This window comes from Mustela putorius, unplaced genomic scaffold (genome assembly GCF_011764305.1).
Source record: "Mustela putorius furo isolate JIRA1106 unplaced genomic scaffold, ASM1176430v1.1 tig00000487_pilon_pilon_pilon, whole genome shotgun sequence".
NCBI lineage: Eukaryota > Metazoa > Chordata > Mammalia > Carnivora > Mustelidae > Mustela > Mustela putorius.
Window position 1 is genome coordinate 10,266,785 of NW_025421399.1, and position 21,925 is coordinate 10,288,709.

General features: G+C 37.8%; 1 protein-coding gene across 1 annotated transcript in view; it reads right to left on the minus strand.

Moving 5' to 3' along the window:
- LOC101677075 (ATP-binding cassette sub-family A member 10) overlaps positions 1–17,036 on the minus strand; it is a 79,546-nt gene extending 62,510 nt beyond the window's left edge. Inside the window, 2 exon segments of the mRNA XM_045080651.1 lie at positions 15,848–16,014; positions 16,999–17,036. Coding sequence (XP_044936586.1) covers positions 15,848–16,014; positions 16,999–17,036 — 205 coding nt within the window.
- Positions 17,037–21,925: the final 4,889 nt, after the last annotated feature.

Below are 21,925 nucleotides of genomic sequence, written 5' to 3' on the forward strand. Positions count from 1 at the left end.
AGAGAAACCCTCTCGAGAGATATAAAAGCCCTTTCTGGAGAAATAAAAAAACTAAAATCTAACCAAGTTGAAATCAAAAAAGCTATTAATGAAGTGCAATCAAAAATGGAGGCTCTCACTGCTAGGATAAATGAGGCAGAAGAAAGAATTAGTGATATAGAAGACCAAATGACAGAGAATAAAGAAGCTGAGCAAAAGAGGGACAAACAGCTACTGGACCACGAGGGGAGAATTCGAGAGATAAGTGACACCATAAGACGAAACAACATTAGAATAATTGGGATTCCAGAAGAAGAAGAAAGAGAGAGGGGAGCAGAAGGTATACTGGAGAGAATTATTGGGGAGAATTTCCCTAATATGGCAAAGGGAACGAGCATCAAAATTCAGGAGGTTCAGAGAACGCCCCTCAAAATCAATAAGAATAGGCCCACACCCTGTCACCTAATAGTAAAATTCACAAGTCTCAGTGACAAAGAGAAAATCCTGAAAGCAGCCCGGGAAAAGAAGTCTGTAACATACAATGGTAAAAATATTAGATTGGCAGCTGACTTATCCACAGAGACCTGGCAGGCCAGAAAGAGCTGGCATGATATTTTCAGAGCACTAAACGAGAAAAACATGCAGCCAAGAATACTATATCCAGCTAGGCTATCATTGAAAATAGAAGGAGAGATTAAAAGCTTCCAGGACAAACAAAAACTGAAAGAATTTGCAAATACCAAACCAGCTCTACAGGAAATATTGAAAGGGGTCCTCTAAGCAAAGAGAGAGCCTACAAGTGGTAGATCAGAAAGGAACAGAGACCATATACAGTAACAGTCACCTTATAGGCAATACAATGGCACTAAATTCATATCTCTCAATAGTTACCCTGAATGTTAATGGGCTAAATGCCCTGTCAAAAGACACAGGGTATCAGAATGGATAAAAAAACAAAACCCATCTATATGTTGCCTCCAAGAAACTCATTTTAAGCCCGAAGACACCTCCAGATTTAAAGTGAGGGGGTGGAAAAGAATTTACCATGCTAATGGACATCAGAAGAAAGCAGGAGTGGCAATCCTTATATCAGATCAATTAGATTTTAAGCCAAAGACTATAATAAGAGATGAGGAAGGACACTATATCATACTCAAAGGGTCTGTCCAACAAGAAGATTTAACAATTTTAAATATCTATGCCCCCAACGTGGGAGCAGCCAACTATATAAACCAATTAATAACAAAATCAAAGAAATACATCAACAATAATACAATAATAGTAGGGGACTTTAACACTCCCCTCACTAAAATGGACAGATCATCCAAGCAAAAGATCAGCAAGGAAATAAAGGCCTTAAACGACACATTGGACCAGATGGACATCACAGATATATTCAGAATATTTCATCCGAAAGCAACAGAATACACATTCTTCTCTAGTGCACATGGAACATTCTCCAGAATAGATCATATCCTCGGTCCTAAATCAGGACTCAACCGGTATCAAAAGATTGGGATCATTCCCTGCATATTTTCAGACCACAATGCTCTAAAGCTAGAACTCAACCACAAAAGGAAGTTTGGAAAGAACCCAAATACATGGAGACTAAACAGCATCCTTCTAAAGAATGAATGGGTCAACCGGGAAATTAAAGAAGAATTGAAAAAAATCATGGAAACAAATGATAATGAAAATACAACGGTTCAAAATCTGTGGGACACAACAAAGGCAGTCCTGAGAGGAAAATATATAGCGGTACAGGCCTTTCTCAAGAAACAAGAAAGGTCTCAGGTACACAACCTAACCCTACACCTAAAGGAGCTGGAGAAAGAACAAGAAAGAAACCCTAAGCCCAGCAGGAGAAGAGAAATCATAAAGATCAGAGCAGAAATCAATGAAATAGAAACCAAAAAAACAATAGAACAAATCAACGAAACTAGGAGCTGGTTCTTTGAAAGAATTAATAAAATTGATAAACCCCTGGCCCGACTTATCAAAAAGAAAAGAGAAAGGACCCAAATAAATAAAATCATGAATGAAAGAGGAGAGATCACAACTAACACCAAAGAAATACAAACTATTATAAGAACATACTATGAGCAACTCTACGGCAATAAATTTGACAATCTGGAAGAAATGGATGCATTCCTAGAGACATATAAACTACCACAACTGAACCAGGAAGAAATAGAAAGCCTGAACAGACCCATAACCAGTAAGGAGATTGAAACAGTCATTAAAAATCTCCAAACAAACAAAAGCCCAGGGCCAGACGGCTTCCCGGGGGAATTCTACCAAACATTTAAAGAAGAACTAATTCCTATTCTCCTGAAACTGTTCCAAAAAATAGAAATGGAAGGAAAACTTCCAAACTCATTTTATGAGGCCAGCATCACCTTGATCCCAAAACCAGACAAGGATCCCACCAAAAAAGAGAGCTATAGACCAATATCCTTGATGAACACAGATGCGAAAATACTCAACAAAATACTAGCCAATAGGATTCAACAGTACATTAAAAAGATTATTCACCACGACCAAGTGGGATTTATTCCAGAGCTGCAAGGTTGGTTCAACATCCGCAAATCAGTCAATGTGATACAACACATCAATAAAAGAAAGAACAAGAACCATATGATACTCTCAATAGATGCTGAAAAAGCATTTGACAAAGTACAGCATCCCTTCCTGATCAAAACTCTTCAAAGTGTAGGGATAGAGGGCACATACCTCAATATCATCAAAGCCATCTATGAAAAACCCACCGCAAATATCATTCTCAATGGAGAAAAACTGAAAGCTTTTCCGCTAAGGTCAGGAACATGGCAGGGATGTCCATTATCACCACTGCTATTCAACATAGTACTAGAGGTCCTAGCCTCAGCAATCAGACAACAAAAGGAAATTAAAGGCATCCAAATCGGCAAAGAAGAAGTCAAATTATCACTCTTCGCAGATGATATGATACTATATGTGGAAAACCCAAAAGACTCCACTCCAAAACTGCTAGAACTTATACAGGAATTCAGTAAAGTGTCAGGATATAAAATAAATGCACAGAAATCAGTTGCATTTCTCTACACCAACAGCAAGACAGAAGAAAGAGAAATTAAGGAATCAATCCCATTTACAATTGCATCCAAAACCATAAGATACCTAGGAATAAACCTAACCAAAGAGACACAGAATCTATACTCAGAAAACTATAAAGTACTCATGAAAGAAATTGAGGAAGACACAAAGAAATGGAAAAATGTTCCATGCTCCTGGATTGGAAAAATAAATATTGTGAAAATGTCTATGCTACCTAAAGCAATCTACACATTTAATGCAATTCCTATCAAAGTACCATCCATCTTTTTCAAAGAAATGGAACAAATAATTCTAAAATTTATATGGAACCAGAAAAGACCTCGAATAGCCAAAGGGATATTGAAAAAGAAAGCCAACATTGGTGGCATCACAATTCCGGACTTCAAGCTCTATTACAAAGCTGTCATCATTAAGACAGCATGGTACTGGCACAAAAACAGACCCATAGATCAATGGAACAGAATAGAGAGCCCAGAAATAGACCCTCAACTCTATGGCCAACTAATCTTCGACAAAGCAGGAAGGAATGTCCAATGGAAAAAAGACAGCCTCTTCAATAAATGGTGCTGGGAAAATTGGACGGCCACATGCAGAAAATGAAATTGGATCATTTCCTTACACCACACACAAAAATAGACTCAAAATGGATCAAGGACCTCAATGTGCGAAAGGAATCCATCAAAATCCTTGAGGAGAACACAGGCAGCAACCTCTTCGACCTCTGCTGCAGCAACATCTTCCTAGGAACAACGCAAAAGGCAAGGGAAGCAAGGGAAAAAATGAACTATTGGGATTTCATCAAGATCAAAAGCTTTTGGACAGCAAAGGAAACAGTTAACAAAATCAAAAGACAACTGACAGAATGGGAGAAGATATTTGCAAACGACATATCAGATAAAGGACTAGTGTCCAGAATCTATAAAGAACTTAGCAAACTCAACACCCAAAGAACAAATAATCCAATCAAGAAATGGGCAGAGGACATGAACAGACATTTCTGCAAAGAAGACATCCAGATGGCCAACAGACACATGAAAAAGTGCTCCATATCACTCGGCATCAGGGAAATACAAATCAAAACCACAATGAGATATCACCTCACACCAGTCAGAATGGCTAAAATCAACAAGTTAGGAAATGACAGATGCTGGCGAGGATGCGGAGAAAGGGGAACCCTCCTACACTGTTGGTGGGAATGCAAGCTGGTGCAGCCACTCTGGAAAACAGCATGGAGGTTCCTCAAAATGTTGAAAATAGAACTGCCCTATGACCCAGCAATTGCACTATTGGGTATTTACCCTAAAGATACAAACGTAGTGATCCAAAGGGGCACGTGCACCCGAATGTTTATAGCAGCAATGTCCACAATAGCCAAACTATGGAAAGAACCTAGATGTCCATCAACAGATGAATGGATCAAGAAGATGTGGTATATATACACAATGGAATACTATGCAGCCATCAAAAGAAATGAAATCTTGCCATTTGCGACAATATGGATGGAACTAGAGCGTATCATGCTTAGCGAAATAAGTCAAGCAGAGAAAGACAACTATCATATGATCTCTCTGATATGAGGAAGTGGTGATGCAACATGGGGGCTTAAGTGGGTAGGAGAAGAATCAATGAAACAAGATGGGATTGGGAGGGAGACAAACCATAAGTGACTCTTAATCTCACAAAACAAACTGAGGGTTGCTGGGGGGAGGGGGTTTGGGAGAAGGGGGTGGGATTATGGACATTGGGGAGGGTATGTGCTTTGGTGAGTGCTGTGAAGTGTGTAAACCTGGTGATTCACAGACCTGTATCCCTGGGGATAAAAATATATGTTAATAAAAAATAAAAAATTAATAAAGACAAAAAAAAAAAAAGAGTTATTGCACTGAATTGAAAGAACATGTGAACTTTGCTAGCTCCCAGGGAAATGTTACTATTTTTAAACAGAATACAGTCTCAATGTAGCCAAGGCAGCCCCAAATACATTCTCAAGGAAACAAAGCAAATCTCTTTGACCTAATGCCCATGTCCTTGTGCTAGGAACTCAACAGAATGCAAAGATATTGACAATCAGAAATCTGGCTCCCTAAACCACTCTATGTTTACAAAAAAGCATAGCCTTGAAAAGAGATCCCAAAAAATGTTCCCTAATTTTTCCTCATAGAATGTTTTCCCCTAGCCCTCCCAACTAGTAGAATCTTAATCAAAATGTCCCTAGTACAGTGCTACCATTTACTCACTTAAAATCTATTTCATTTTTTTCTCCCTAACTCTAAAGTTGCCTCCAAATAAATCAAAATGACTCCATAAGACCCAAAGGGAGTAATTATTTGGAGAATGGTTCCTTCTAAGTCAATAAAATGTTACTTTGCTTTTCAGGAGCAATCCTAGGAGTTCTTTAGTTGCTCTCATTAATTTGCCATAAATATTATCCTTTTCTGCAATGTATCTCATTCCACAATATTTGCAAAATATTGTATCTAGAATTCCCAATCAACTAACCTGTGGAATTTGTGACTATAAAAAAGCAATAAAAATAGCACAATACTAAAGGATGGATTTTCATATGGAAAAATGGATATTGTGAACCAAACCAATACACTCTTTTTTCATTCTCCACTGTTTAAGAAAATTCTTGTATAAAAGGGCCTGAGTTTGTTGATAGGTGCTTCTCTCTCTTTTAATCATTTTCTCCTGTTCATGGAGAGGGTAAAGTAAATATTGTACAGCAATAACTAGAAGAAAGAAAAGACCCAAAAAAGTCCAGTTACAAAAAAGCTTTCAAACACTTTGAAAATGTTGCTTCAAATGCACTGACTTGATACCTTATTCGACACTGCAGATACATATTCAGGAGGGGTTTTTGTGAGAGGAAAGGTATTAATGAATGTAAACTATCTTGTCAGTCAGTATTTCTTTGCAGGCTCTTGTGGCTATGGGTAATGAGGGTGGTGCTGTAGGAGGTCTTTCCTCTCTTGTCTCAAAAGTGACTTTCTTCCTCTCCCAAATCTTCACATTACTACAATCTAAAGTAAATAAGGGAGTAAAATGTTAGCAATGCTTGGAATTCAAAAAACACTTTGCCCTTCACTTGGTTTAAGAAAAGACGTATAGAGGCACGGATTGCATGGAGCACCGGGTGTGGTGCAAAAATAAAGAATACTGTTATGCTGAAAATAAAGAATAGATTTAAAAAAAGAAAAGAAGTATAACAGGGGCACCCGGGTGGCTCAGTCTGTTAAGCACCTGCCTTTGGTTCTGGTCGTGATCTTGGGGTCCAGGGATTGAACCCTGCATTGGGCTTCCTGCTCAGTGGGGGTCTGCTTGTCCCTCTCCCTCTGCCCACCCACCCACCCCCTGCTTCTCTCTATTTCAAATAAATAGAATCTTTTTTAAAAAGGCATAACAAAAATGAAACATATCCAGTTATTTTGTCAGAGAATTGCTCACGAGCAGTCTATACTTTGAATGGAACACTTTTGCATGCTTATTTAATACCTAGGTAACCACTGAGTAAGGCAAAGTCAAATAATATCAAAGTCATTCTTAGAATCCCAAAGAGCTAATTTCTTCTATTTAATCCATGGGTCCTCCTTTTGAACTAAGGTTATAAGACAGACGCAGATGAAAACCAAAAACATGGTAGTGGGTATGACTGAGGTCATTGATTTGTAGGTCATCATGATGTTTACAGGGATCTTTCTGTTTTCACTTAGAAATTCCAGAGATGATTTGGTATCACAACTCTGGTTACTTAAATTCATTTAAATAAATGTTGATGTCATACACAAATTCAATTTCAGAGAATTTGCTTTTTTTTCTTTTTTGATAAAAGAAAAGGTAAAGCAACCAAATATCAAAATAATCTCTAAATTTAATTTGAGAAAACATCTACGTCAAAACATTCATCTTCACCTTATGGCTATACAGGTCTGTCTGAAGCTCAGGAAGCTATCCACAAAGACATTTTAAAAGAAAAAAAAAAAAAGCCAGAGAAAAGTAACTTGTCCTAATGCCTATACTTGTCTTGCAGATTCTCAAAAGATTACCCAGGAAGTATAAATCTGACCAAAAGAAATTAGTTATACTTGTACATACTTCTGAGTATCTTCTACACTTTACTACTATACTAAAATACTATATAACTGAGCTTAAAAAATTAAATCACTCATTAGGTCTACAACATAAAACATACATTAATTTAAAAATATCAGAACGATAGAATAGCTTTAACACTATCAATCAATATGTTTGGCGTTGGCTATATGTCCTTTATGTCTTACTCACCTTGTGCAAAGTGGAAGGTAAAAACAAGGTGGACTCTCAGGAATATGAGTGAGGAACTGAGAAGTATCTCTGATTCATTGTTTTCTTTGTTTCTAGGAGAACACCTAAGATTCCTTCAAGGGCTCTTCTGCAAATGTTTGCCTCACTTAAAACTGTTTTTATTCAGTTTGGCATCTGAAAACAGGACATAGTCTGTGTGTAAACAGTCTGTCAAATGTTCTTTACTTGATAAGCTGGTTTGAGTTTGTTTGTTTGTTTGTTTTCCCAGGTCTTTCTTGTGCAATGACTCTGCAGGGACCATGTAGTTGTGGATGGTTGTGCTAAGCGTGACACATGGTAATTATTGTTCTGTCTTTCTGGCATTCATAAAAAGCAATCAGATTCCAAAAGGAAGGAAAAAAACCCCACGGTGTTGGGTAAGTTGATTAAAAATTAGACAGCCAAGTCAGAAAAAGAGATTAAAAAGAAAGGGAGTTGAGCAGAGAGAGGGAAAATGAGGCACTATCTTCTCAGAAATCAGAAAAATACACGCAAGTAGCCTTCACCTAAGACTTAACTGCAATTCCGTTACGTGGTTCCTCGTGCTGATGGAATCCTGTGTGCTAGAAAGTACACGGAAGGGTTTATAACGAATTTCCTTGTTTACTAATGAAAGCAAACCTAAAATTGGTGCTATAGTCACAACTGTGCTATAGATTCAAAAAGTGAGGCTTATAGGTGGAAGTTATCTGCAGATGTTCAAATAACAGCAGAACCCACATGCGAGTCCACAACCGCATTTGGACTCCAAGCCCCTCACTCTCAACGACCACTATGAAAATTATACTAATCAAAACAGTATCTAATACCCATTTTCATAGTTTAATAGTTTAGGTGAGATGGTGGAACTTTCATGATTGTGTTGCTTTTATTTTTCAGCAAATATATGAGACATTCTCAGAATTGTAAGTTATCCCTGCTTATCAATCCTGAAAATTTCATTCCATGATTTTTTACTGTAATTAGTACATGTCCTAGATGTATACATGAGTTGATAACCATTCATGAAAGAGGACAGAAACACCAGTAAGACAATTTCAGGGACTACCATTTTTATCAAGAAAATGGATATAAACATGGTCTTTGACTCTAATTGTATCCTTCCTTTGTTAGTGCTCACATTTCTCTTCTTGTTTTGCCAGTCATTACTCAAAGTAAATGTCCATGAACTAAACAACACCAAATATTTAACCTGGTTCCAATCCCAGACATTAATGACGAGATTTATTTTATATGGGTGGGGAAAAAAAACAATAAAAAATCATATTGTAGGGATGCCTGGGTGGTTCAGTCATTAAGTGTCTGCCTTTGGCTCAGGTCATGATCCCAGGGTCCTGGGATTGAGCCCCACATCAGGCTCCCTGCTCTGCAGGAAGCCTGCTTCTCCCTCTCCTACTCCCTCTGATTGTGTTCCCTCTCTCAATGTCTGTCAAATAAATAAAACCTTTTTTTTTTTAATCGTATTGTAATACATACACACACCTTTCTTAGTGACTAAATTTAAAAGCAAGTTTATTTTTGTAGTTTTGGGGGATTTTACTATCCTGGAGGATGCAGAGAAGTGCTTACAAGATACAAGGTTAAAAGTCTGAGACCTACATTCCAAACCTCTCACTCATCGGCAGAATTCCCAGACCTCTGTTCCACATGGATTAGGGGGTGCTGGACCTTTTCTGTTCTGAGCCTCTGCACACTGACACCTGGGTATTACTGCTTCTGGGTCCCAATGCTGAGCTCCTCCAAACTTGGATTTGTGGAGGCTCATGTTGCATCAAGCCACGCCTCCTCAGCACACTTCACAGAACTTCTAATCTACTCCTTTGTCTTCCTACTCTCCCTGGGTCCTCAGCCCTACTTCTGCTGAACTTCTGCTTCAGTGCATGAGTGTCCTGTTTTACTGAAATCTCAGAGACCACTGGGTGGAGGGTTCCCTCCCACCATCTCTACTCTGTGTGAACTTCCCAGAAGAAACTGGGCCGGTCTTCACTAAACTCAATCCCACTGTTCAATCTCTCAACCCAGTTTTACAACCTACTCTAAAATCCAGCTTCCTCTTTATGACTTCTAATATAGTATTTTCTCTCCTCCCCACTTTTCTCAGACATGCCTAATCATTAAACGTGGGGAAATATTTTCCACTGGCTGCTGTCCCCTTTCTTAAGCTACTTAATCCTATAAACTTCATATACTCGCCCATCTCACGTTCACCGCACAAACTCCCACGGTATTAGATTTTCAGCAGCGCTATAACAAGCTGCCACAAGCGGGGTGTATTAAAACAAACAGAAGTTTATTCTTTCACAGTTTCAGAGGCTGGAAGTCTGAAATCAAGGTGTCAACCTCGGGGCCATGCTCTCTCCTGGCTCCCAGAGCTTACCAATCATCCTTCATATGCCTTGTCCTTGCTCTGCCCCCATCATCACGTGGTGGTCCCCTCTGCGTCTCTGTTGTCCACTCTTCTTACACAAGGAGACTAGTCATATTGGATTAAGGGCCCATCCTACACCAGTATGAGATTATGTCCACTGAAGACCCTATTTTCCAAATAAAATCATTTACAGGTATGGGGTTGGGGCTTCTACAGATCTTTTTGAGGCATACAATTTAACCCATAACAAACACAGAAGGCAATATATAGTAAACACCTCAATTTTTACATCTGATGGTCATTCGACGTGACCCTTACCCTTGTATCCATGACGATGAAACTAAGCTCTCAAAGCCTGACGACAGCTTCCGACATCTTCCGTAGCCTTCTCTTACCTTTTTTTTTTTTTTTTTTTTAAGCCTTTCTGCAGCAACTGACCCACTGCTAGGAACTCTGTGTTACAATCTACTCTTTTCTTTCCTGAATTTTCTTTTTCTAAAATCCTCAGTTTATTTATGCCCTTTGGCACTTTTTATTTCAAGTTCTGACCTCTCCTTTAATAAATATATCCACCCTTTCAGCTTTATCCTAGATGTATGTTTCTAGCCATGACCTCCCTATACTGGATCTATCTACCCCATTTCAACACATCAAAACCCAAGTTGATGACGTATCTTCCTAATACACTTGGCACACTCTTTCTTTTCATTTCTCTTACTAGACACCCAGTTCAGAATTTTAGCGCTTGTTGAATTGGATAAAGAGGCGCTGTAAATAGGCATCAAAAAGAATGAAATCTTGCCATTTGCAATGACATGGATGGAACTAGAAGATGTTAGGCTGAGCGATGTAAGTCAGTCAGAGAAAGACAAATATTGTATGACTTCACTCATAGGTGGATTCAAGAAACAAAACAGATGGATATTGGGGAAGGGAAGGAAAAAAATAAGATAAGATGAAAACAGAGGTGGGGGTAAACCATAAGAGACTCTTAACTCTAGGAAATAAACTGAGGGTTGCTGGAGGGGATGGGGTGGTGAGAAGTGGTAACTGGGTGATGGACATTATGGAGGGCACATGATGGAATGAGCACTGGATATTATATTGCCTATAACACTACATTCTATCCCTGAATCCAATAATATATTATATTTTAACTATATTGAATTTATTTTCTAAGATTTCGTTTATTTATTTGAGAGAGAGAGAGAGGTAATGAGAATAGGAACATAACAGGGGGAGTGGGAGAGGGAGAAGCAGGCTTCCCCGATGAGCAGGGAGCCTGACATGGGGCTTGATCACAGGACTCTGGGATCATGACCTGAGCAGAAGGCAGACGCTTAATGACTGAGCCACCCAAGTGCCATAACTATATTGAATTTATATTAACACTTTTAAAACAAAAGAATTCTAAATTTGTTATCTCTCAAAATATTTTTGCATTTATAGTTTAAGAAAGTTCACTTCTTCATAATGTTGATTTTCCCTCCCCCACAACGTGATGAAACTCTGTTTATTTGGGTCACTTCTACATCCTTTAAAAAACTCTGTATGTGGGGCGCCTGGGTGGCTCAGTCTGTTAGGCGACTGCCTTCGGCTTGGGTCATGATCCCAGGGTCCTGGGATCGAGCCCCGCATCGGACTCCCTGCTCAGCGGGGAGTCTGCTTCTCCCTTTGCCTACTGCTCTGCCTACTTGTATTCTCTATCTGTCAAATAAATAAATTAATTAAAAAAAAAAAACTCTGTATGTTTTACTTTAATAGTCTTCCATGTCTTTTGCAAGGTTTTTTTTGCCATAGCAAAGAATTTCCATTACAACTTAATAGGATTTATTTTTAAATATATTTTTGACTTAATTTTTGCTGTATATAGAAGCACTATTAACTTTGTACGTTAATTTAAACTTTGCTGAACTCTTATTTATTCTAATTGTAAACTTTTAAAATTTTCCAAACAATAAATGCATCTGCAGAAAATGAGTTTAAAATATCTGTTTTCTAACAATTCTTACAAATTCTCTGAAGTTGAATTCCCAGCATAAAACCCACTTGTTCCTAATGTAGTCTCGGGCGCCTGGGTGGCTCAGTGGGTTGAGCTGCTGCCTTCGGCTCGGGTCATGATCTCAGGGTCCTGGGATCGAGTCCCGCATTGGGCTCTCTGCTCAGCAGGGAGCCTGCTTCCTCCTCTCTCTCCTCTCTGCCTGCCTCTCTGCCTACTTGTGATCTCTATCTGTCAAATAAATTAAAAAAAAAAATCTAAAACCTAATGTAGTCTCATCCTCTGACTTTTCTTTTTTATAGCACCCTGCTTCTTTTTATGGTGCTGCATTAAATCTCTCATAGCTCATATTTCCTTATATAGCCTATCTCCAAATTGCCTTTTGTACTCTTTTATTTGGTCATTAATTTTAAAAGCACACAACTAAGCTACACTCAGTTTCCTGACCTCCAGACACTGTGAGTTGATGAATGTTATATTTTAAGATGCTAAGTTTGGGGGTGATTTGTTGCATAGCAATAGATAACTAACACACATCTATTTCTTTGTATCTCCTAATATACCAGAAGCACTTTAAAGTCAGGACTGTATTGCTTACCTTGTATCTGCAGCTCCTAACCTAGTGTTTGGGCCACTGCAAGAATTTAAAAACAGAAGACGTTGAATTGAATCACTGAATACTATGTGTGTGACCAAAGTCAGTCTAGTCTGGGGTGGCTTGCTATGCCCCAGGCCCCCTTTCCCAACACACACACACACACACACACACACACACACACACACATCTTAGAATACAAAACTCCTGTGCCATAACAAGTCAGTCTGCCAATTATGCTTTTCAGAGATTTATCTTTTCTAATCTAAATGACTTAATAGGTTTAGAGTGAAAATCAGGTAGGGTTAATTTTCAGAAGACCCTCAGGGAAAGATGCTAAACCCTCCAGTCTTCTCCTGAACTGTCTCCTTCTTTAGAGCATCCACAACTTTTGTCCAGACCCCTCAGGTTTCACTGTATTCAGGATTTCTCAAAGCAGGCGATACAGATGCCCACTGAAGTTTGAAAACCACTGTTCAGCTAATGCAAATTCTCATTTCTCTAGGCTTTTCACAACTGACCACTTTTGACTGATTATCCTCAAGTGACATTGCAGGAAGACAAGACAAATAAAATTTCGGTCACTACCAGCCACCTTGAGCAACACACACTCTCATATGTGTGTGGAGGTGTGTGCACACCCAGAGCGATCTAACCTATCACACATATTGCTTTAAATGAGTGAATTCAATATGTTGTAAGAGCCATAGGACAGAAGCCATTCCCATGAAAGGCTTAGTGGCACTCCCTCTAAAAGGAAGATCTCCAGAATAAAGTTCTGAAGTCAAACCCCAGCTGTGCTACTTAGGGACTCAGTGTCACTAGGCAAATCATTTAACTTCTCTGACCTCAGATTTTCCAGCTATCAAATGGACGGTGACAATAAAGATCCTTATTTCTTAGGGTTATTGTATGGATTAAATACAATAGTCAACACCAGTGAATACAAGCTCCAATGTTAGCAAGAATCAGGATCACCTGGAGAGTTTACTGTAATTACACAGGTGGCTGGACCCCACTCCTGGAGTTTCTGATTCGGTAGCTCTGGGGTGGCCTGATTCGGTGGCTCTGGTTTACACCGTAACAATCCCCAGCAGATTCTGATGTGGCTGGTCACAGAACCACTGATCTATAAAAAATGCACAGAGCGATCCCCTGCACAGAGTAAGCCCTCAATAAATGTTAGCAATTACTATTTTTAAAGCTTAGTTCTCAACATATCAAATCTCTTTTGGGGGGAATTGACTTACCTTTAAGATACTCCAATAAGAGGACAGGTTGTTTTTTTTTTTTTTTTTTTTTAAACTCATCTTGATACTTTTGCTACCTGAGAACCATCATGAAAATCCTTAAGTAAATGCTTACATAGAGGGAAAAAAAACCAAAAAACAAACAAAAAAACCCCCTGAATTTTCTCAACTGTGTATCACTGGTTTTACTATTTAAAACAAAGTAAGAAGTAAAAATCAGATTAGAGACTGTAGTTATCTTTAGTAACCTTGCTACCCTAAAGCATCTTTTCTGGCAGTTTCTTTTTACCATCTGGCAGTTTCTTTTTACCATCTCTGCCCATCTCCCTCCCAATTACCCCAGTTATCAATAAAATTTACTTCCCAGATAAAAGATAACATAGGATTCCCTGTCCATCTTTTAGAGAGTACCTGAAAAGTTTTGGATTTTGTGGCTCCTTAAAATGAACAGAAGGAGGGATTTAAAAATCCACCCTGAATCTCTGTCTACCACACACTTCCTGTCCTTTCTAACCTCTGGCTGTTCTATCCTTAGTAGGATAATCACAACTGTCTTCTGGCTCATCCTTCATTTCTTGTTTTGTCCAGAAATCGTGAACCCTGCTGTCTCCTCACTACTTCCCAAATGAACTAGCACAAGGATGACCATTTGACTCCGTAGAGTTCAGCCTCAGGCTTCCCAGGCTGCCTTGCTGGGTCCAACTTAAGCTCTTCTCTGGCTCTTGCTCAGAGGGTCCTGCTCCACCCCTTTCTGGTCCTGGGAAAATGCCCTTTAAACATAGTCCTCTGCTGCCATCTGGTGGTTAAAGGGGTTCACATTTTACTGCGTCTCTCCTAGGCATCTGCTTGTCACCTCCAGGATTGTCATGGTCTCTGAAGTGAAGCAGAGAGCGAGGAGGGGGCTGGGAGACCCAACCTTAACATAAAGTCTGAGATAAAATGTTTTGGAATAAAAAACCTGCAATGTGAGATTCATTCTCTCCCAGCATAGAACTCTGCATTTAAATTGTAAATCGTTAGTTACTCTAAATTTTCTTGACTTTCAGTTAGACTAAAATGACCAAGAAACTGCCAGTGGCTTTTTTATGCAACTCAGTTCTCATCTTTTTTTCCTCAGTGACTAGTTGGATAGGCTTTGTATCTCCAACTGCATGGGAGGCCATGCAACCCCATGAGGGCCAAGACAAGAATCTGGGTTTACATCCTGTAATAACAATGTTTATGAGAGTAAGAGCCATACATCAGATAGCATCTGTAGAATTTCTTTAAAGGTTCTTTCCTTGAACTTCAAAATGTAAGCAAACCTATACCAGCATGTGGATCTGCCATACTGTTTTCATATTTATGTTCATCTCAGGAACTCATTTCTAATATTCATAATGCAGGCTTGAAAATATGTTTGCCTCCTCCCCCAAAAGAAACAGTCCTAAACTGGGAACCTCATTAAGAAATGGGTTAAGAATAACAGAACAAACAACATGTAATAAGGAAAATCACAAAATAATCAAAATCTAAGAGTAACTCAAAATAGTAGTGAACTTCATTATACACACAAAGATCTTCAGAGTAAGTTTGTAGTCTATCAAACCGTGAATGTTTATTTTAAAAACTAGACTTTAACACCTGAAAATAATATCACATTGCATGTCAACTAGAAGAAGAGAAAAAAATTAGAATTGAAAAGATGTGTCTATTAACTTGATCTGAGTGAACCATAACCAGGAACCCGCCACTCTTGAGCATAGAGTATGAAACACTGTATGCTTCATTTCATGAACATACATTTCCTGTGTATGGAAAAAACACAGGATAGTGTTAAAGACAACCTTTTCAATGAAAATTTGGGGTAAATGACTTGAATCTACTTTCAACCCAACTCTATGCATTAAATCAATGTTCTCAAAGAGGAAGGTCTTGCCTTTAAGGTGACATTTGACAAAATAGAAGCATTTTTTTTCATTGTCCACTGGCATCTAATAAGAAGAGGTCAGGGATGCTGCTCAACATCCTACAAAGCACAAGGCAGCCTCCCACCCTTCCCCCAAGGCACACAACAGAGAAGGATCCAGCCCAAATCAATATGGCCAAGGTCGAGATACTTGGCATTAAACAATCATAAATCATCTTTGTGCAAAACTGGTAACAAAAAAATCCAGTATACTTTGGACAGTAAAGGGAAAATGAGGAAATGTTATTCTCCAGTAGAGCATTATTTGTGTTGCATTTTGCTGTATCACCTCTGAAGCACAACATCTCACTGGGGCCTCCAATAATACTAACCACTTCTTGCTCATCTAGTCTGATGTCAAGAGTAGACAGTGCCACGTTCTTTGGGATATCTAGTTCATCCAAATCTCTTGGGAATATGAGGGTGGGAGAACTCTCGCTTAGCCTTAGGGCAAGGCTGAAATGTACACTTTCGAAAACCCCGTATTAATGCAAAATCTTCCTGATTCTCTTTCTGATTGGAATAGAAAAAGCGTTCATCTAATAAATCAGTGATTGAATTACATACAACAGAAGCTGTTCTTAATCTTGGAAAACAGTATTATTTGGCTAGGGTGCAAAACAAGAGCCACTGTTTGGTTGAATTTGCAGTAGATTGTCATCCAGAATCGGTTTTTTGCAGGCACAAGATTAGTATATTAAAACAGAGATGTAATAAAGTCCACTTCTACCTCCATCTCTAGTTTCTTCCGTTCTCTCTCCATTCCTTACTTCCAGAATTAAATAGTTTTTATTTCCTATGCTGGCTGAGAAGAAGACACTTTTAGAGGCTTCCATTTGGTTTTCCCCACTGTACTAGGTTGAATAATGTCCCCTTCCCCTCAAAATTCCTCTTTCCTGACATGTATTGCTCAATAGGGTCTTTGCAGATACAGCCAGTTAAGGTGAGGTCATATTGGAGCAGGTTGAGCCTTCAATCTGAAAAGACTGGTGCCCTTAGAAGGGAACACACACCACGACATATTCATAAGGAAGATGGCCATGTGACAAGACTGGAGTTTTGCAACTGTTAGCTAGGGAACTCCAAGGACTTTGGGCAACTACCATAAGCTAGAAAAGAGGCATGGAACTGACTCTCCCTCTGAGACCCCAAGAAGGATCCAACCCTACCAACACCTTGAATGTGGACTTCTGGCCTCCAGAACTCTGAGAATAAAATTTGTTATCTTAAGCCACTCAATTTGTGGCATCTTGTTATGGCAGCCTTAGGAAGCAAATCACCTATCTTAACAGTACTTATCCAAGCCAAGGAAACACATGCAAGTTATGCCAACTCTCATGTCTATTCCAAGTATATATTCAGAGACTAGACATGAACACCAAATGGATCTACAGACTAGTAGACAATGAACTGGATCTAGGCCAAGATCTTATTTCTTACCTGGCCCTCAAATGCCCCAGCTGTGACACAGGGGCCATGATGATGCCTTAGGTCTCTGTATCAACTTCTATCCTGTGTCCAACAGACCTTAAAATGTTTGGGCATTTCCCTTTTCCCACTGTGTAATTACCCGGGTTAATGGCCAGGGATCCCACTGGAGGAGGTCTGTGGGAATAGATACCATGTACACCTGCCATGATATTGCTATTTGTGTGCCTGCTAACGTAATGACTGCAAACCATCAGCTCAAAGGACATGTTGGTGATGTTGGTGTGCCCCTCACTAGCATATTCCTTGTTGCTTTTAACTTATCCTTTATCGTGTTCTCCAGTCTCATAGTAAACCTCATGCATGCCTAATTTTCTGAACCTTTTCACTCCTTTTACATCATGTACCAGGGCTTTTTTTTGCCTTTGTGACAATGTATGGGCCACCGCTTTTGCATGCTTCTAGCAGCTATCTTAGCAGCATGTTCACATCTCTTGGGGTTCTTACCAGGGTATTAAAAATCCTGTATTCCCAGAGAGTGCTATTGAATATTCTTTCTTATCTAATTTCATGTTTGGCCCCACTTCACCAAGTACCCTCGGAATCCAATCCTGTGTATACTGTCCTAGCTCCTGTGGGTAGATGTGTTGAGGTCCTGCAGCTCCTGCAAAGGACAGCCCCTTTCTTCCCTCAGCAAACCCCACATAACTTTGGCCAAGTTATTTTATGACTTAACCCTTGTTGGATGAGTTAACAAAAAACATATATCAACTACGTAATAATTACACAATAAGAATAATGTGGTGAAAAAAACTACCAGCCAAAACATAAACAAGAAAATCAGCTTTCTAAGGATCTTCTCCTACAACCATGTGACAGACTTTATATTAAGAGGTAACGATTAGATAAACTGGTCCAAAGCAATGATGTCATTCTGTTAGTAAAATGCCATAGAATTCTAGTTAATGCACATATAAGAACTACAAAACAGAAAGGAAAACAAAATTGCAACCCAAGTGAGGGATTCATTTAGCTAGTCTTCAATTGAGAAAGGTATGCTATAGTTACAATGTTGAACTTGAAAACCATATTATCAAAGATTTCAATGAAAACTAACACAAAACTTAAGTGCTATCTTGTCTTAGAGAAAAACATTGGGTTGCAAAAACCTGGAACTTAGTTAAGGCACAGCTGAGAGCTCAGAGTCAAAGCTTAAACATAAAAGAAGGGCCACTTGGACAGCTGCCAGTTAACCCATAATCCAGGTTTTATGCTCATATTAGCATTTAGTTTATTTCATAGATAGTTCCTGATTCATTTCAATCATTAATTGAACAAACTAACCACCATCCAGGTCTCAATTTCCAGTTATCAAGAGGTAAACTTTGGTGACCTGAGATAGCCCTTTTATTAGTAAATGTGTAACCCTGGGCAGATATATGTGTAGAGATGGTGAAAAAAAAATTACTTCAAATTATTATATTTGACACTTTTTTTTAATCCTGCATTTATGCATGTGTGGAACAAACCTTTAAATCATGTAGTTTTGTGCATGTTTGAAATTAAGTTTATTTGCTTAATTTGAAAAGGTGATTAGATTTGCAAATGTGTCTTAGGTTCGTGGGAAGAATTTGTCCATTAAATTTAAAAATCTTGTCCAAGTGTTTGGGACAATCAAAGTTATTCAAAAATTCTAAGGAAACTGATAAATATATAAGTAGTGTTAAACATTTGGGAATAATTTAATCTCTTAAATGTAATAAAATATACATAGAAGTGATTGTTTTATATTTTCACAAAATAGAATTGAGATAAAAAGAGCTACAAGAATACCCTGTTTGGAGCATCTGGGTGGCTCAGCTGGGCGTCTGCCTTCCGATCAGGTCATGATCCCAGGGTCCTGGGATCGAGTCCTACGATCAGGCGCCTTGCTCGGCAGGAAGCCTGCTTCTCCCTCTCCCTCTGCCTGCTGCTCCCCCTGCTGGTGCTCTTTTTCTCGCTCACAAATAAATAAAATCTTAAAAAAAAAAAAAAAGAATACCCTATTTAAGCTTAAATTATAAATATGAATTAAAACACAAGTACTATCAATATTCCCTCTGTACTTGGAAATTCCCAACAGGTACTAAAAAAAAAAAAAAAAATTACTAACAATTTAAGTGCCAGGTTTTTTTCTTCATTTTTAATGAGTCACTCATTATTCATTTATCAACACTAAATAACAAACAAATCCATTTTAGTATATAAAATGAAAGGCTATCTTAAACGTTTAGTTCTTAAACTTACTACTAATAATATTTTTCTTAAAGAGTAGCATTGAGAATTACTTATGTATAACACATTATGATTAAAAAATAAGTAAACTTTTACCTTAGAAGAATAGCTGATATAAAAACTATTCACCTGAGAAATAATTCTTTCATTGTATGTAATATGTTCTTTCAGGAGAGAAAATGAAAAATAGATGTTAGCAATATTAAAAATACATTAAGGATAAGCATTCCTATTTTTCAAGAAAATAATGCCTATTTATGTGTTATATGAAAATACAGAATGGTATTTCATCAAACTCATAGTACAATCAGAATGAAATTTATGACCAATAGAACAACGATGAAAACAAGGACACATCTACCCTAAGTAGAATTAATTGTGCTCCAGTAAAAGTGTTAGCGCCACCAGCAAAGCATTTATACCATTATAGTTATGTAAGTATTGATCTTTCTCCTCCTAGATTGTAAGATCTTACAGGGCCAAATAGGATAGTCCTCTTTCTACCCAAAGAACCCATTACTTAAAAGATTGTCACTAAAACAGTCTGTTGAATTAAATTACTCTAAAAATATTTTAATGATTAAAATCAAAATATTGATTTAAGGTAGTTTCTGTCAATTTAAAAGAAAAATGTTTTTAAAGAAAACCTACAGCCTTTTCTTGTTCCCTACTGAAAATGAACTTGAAAAAAAAAAATTAAGAGCCCACAAAGTGAAGTGTAAAGTACCCTCACAGAGCATTTTCATTGCTACCATCTGCTTGGTTCCTAACAGCTACAGAAAGAGGTTCGCCTTATCAGTCAGTGACCAGAGTCACTCAGTAGTAATCCAAGCTTTACTTTTAGAAAAATTTGATCCTACACAGAAAGTATAAATGAGGTGGTGCTACTTTTTCCAACTTTGGCCTAATATGTGTGTTTATATTTATTATCAGTATAGAAAATTTAAGATCAGTAATTTAAGACATTTTGAAATAAAATGTGTCCAAAAAACATGAACCGTCCACTGTAAATAAAGATAAACTTCCTATTTGACTCTGTTTCCTTTTCTTCACTTCAATTTACCCTTGCTTTCCTAAGTATTAGTTAAATTATACTTCTGGAATTTAAATAAGAACTCTAATAACTTAAACTTTGGAAAAGGAAAGATTTTGCTACTGTGAAAAAGGGACTATTCATACATATAATTTAACTCATGATCAAAATATAGTCACTCTATGTAAAAACAAAAAAATATTCAAGTGTCTTTTTTTTTAATTGCTTACAAGAGCACAATAATCGAGTAACTGAAGAAACATAATGGATAAGAACATGATTACAACTACTCAGCACAACCTCAACTTTCACTTCCCTTTACGTTGGTCACACTTTCAGAGATGTACAGTGAATCAATGTGCGGAAGCAGGTAATGTTCTCAATTAGTCACGCTCTATTTAAATTAACACATTTTCCTCAATGTGGTCAGGTCCTAAGAAACTACATTTTCAGTGACTGTCCTAGCATAACTAGAGATTGCTTTGTTTCTTACAAAGTTTAAGTGCTCCAGGCAATATATGGCTATGAAAACATACCCTAAAAAAGAAGCCCCTGGGTATTTATATGAATACTAGATACTGAAAGGTATCTCCTTAAATTTACAGCACCATTTAGCTGTGACTTGCTTTAGAAAATGCAATGTGCTATTTAATTATCTACAAAGGTAAAGATTTTCTTTCAAATGCATCAAGTTGTACTCATTATGCAGTACTAAAATTCAGTAAAAGTTACAACTTTTACTAAAGATGTAAAAGTGAGATTCTCAGGTGAAAAGTCCAAAAACTTGATATTATGAGGCAAGTGGCTGTTAGTTGTTGACAGAACATTAAAAACTGTGCCAAGTAAATCTTACACGGAGAAATAACTTATTAGACTGTGGGTTGTAAAATCAAAGCCAACCATAAAACAGCTCATTTAGATGAGTGACAGATTAGATCAGATGGTCTCTGACTGACAATCTATCAGAGGTAGCTGGAAAAGTAGGTATCTTTAGGAATATGTACAGCAGTTGCCAAAACAATGGGAGACATATCAGTCATAGGCTGTGGACTCAGAAAGGAATGCTATTTTATATCAGCCGCTAGAGCCTAAAACCACAGATGTTTTATTACACAGTAGTGTTAAACGTTCATTAAGTTTACCTAAGTTGAAGAGTTAACAGTATTTCAGTAAAGGATATGGCTATTTAAAGTCAACTCAATACCAAATTCTTCTGTTGTTGCTGTTGGTATTTTTTTGTTTGTTTGTTCTGACTCTTAAAATGCAATAATTACACTTCCAAAATATTTGTCTTTGCAAGTTAATAACTTTCATCCACCTGGTTGAAAGAGAATGTCAGCTGGTACTATTTGTATTACATTCTACCTATAGTCCACACATGGGTCCTACAAGGAAGTACTTCCAAGATTACATTAACCATAACCTTACTTCAATTTTGACAGTAAAATTCTGTTTCTCAGTAAAGTGAATTATGTATAGTTTACTTCTAATCCTTAACTTAATCCCCAAAGGTTTATTTATCTCCCACCATGTTCCAAAGTGAATCTGAGGTGAGTTACTAAGTAAATCTACACAGATAAACTTTCAATTTTATAGAGGAGAGATTTAAATAATAAAGTTTACCAACAAAAA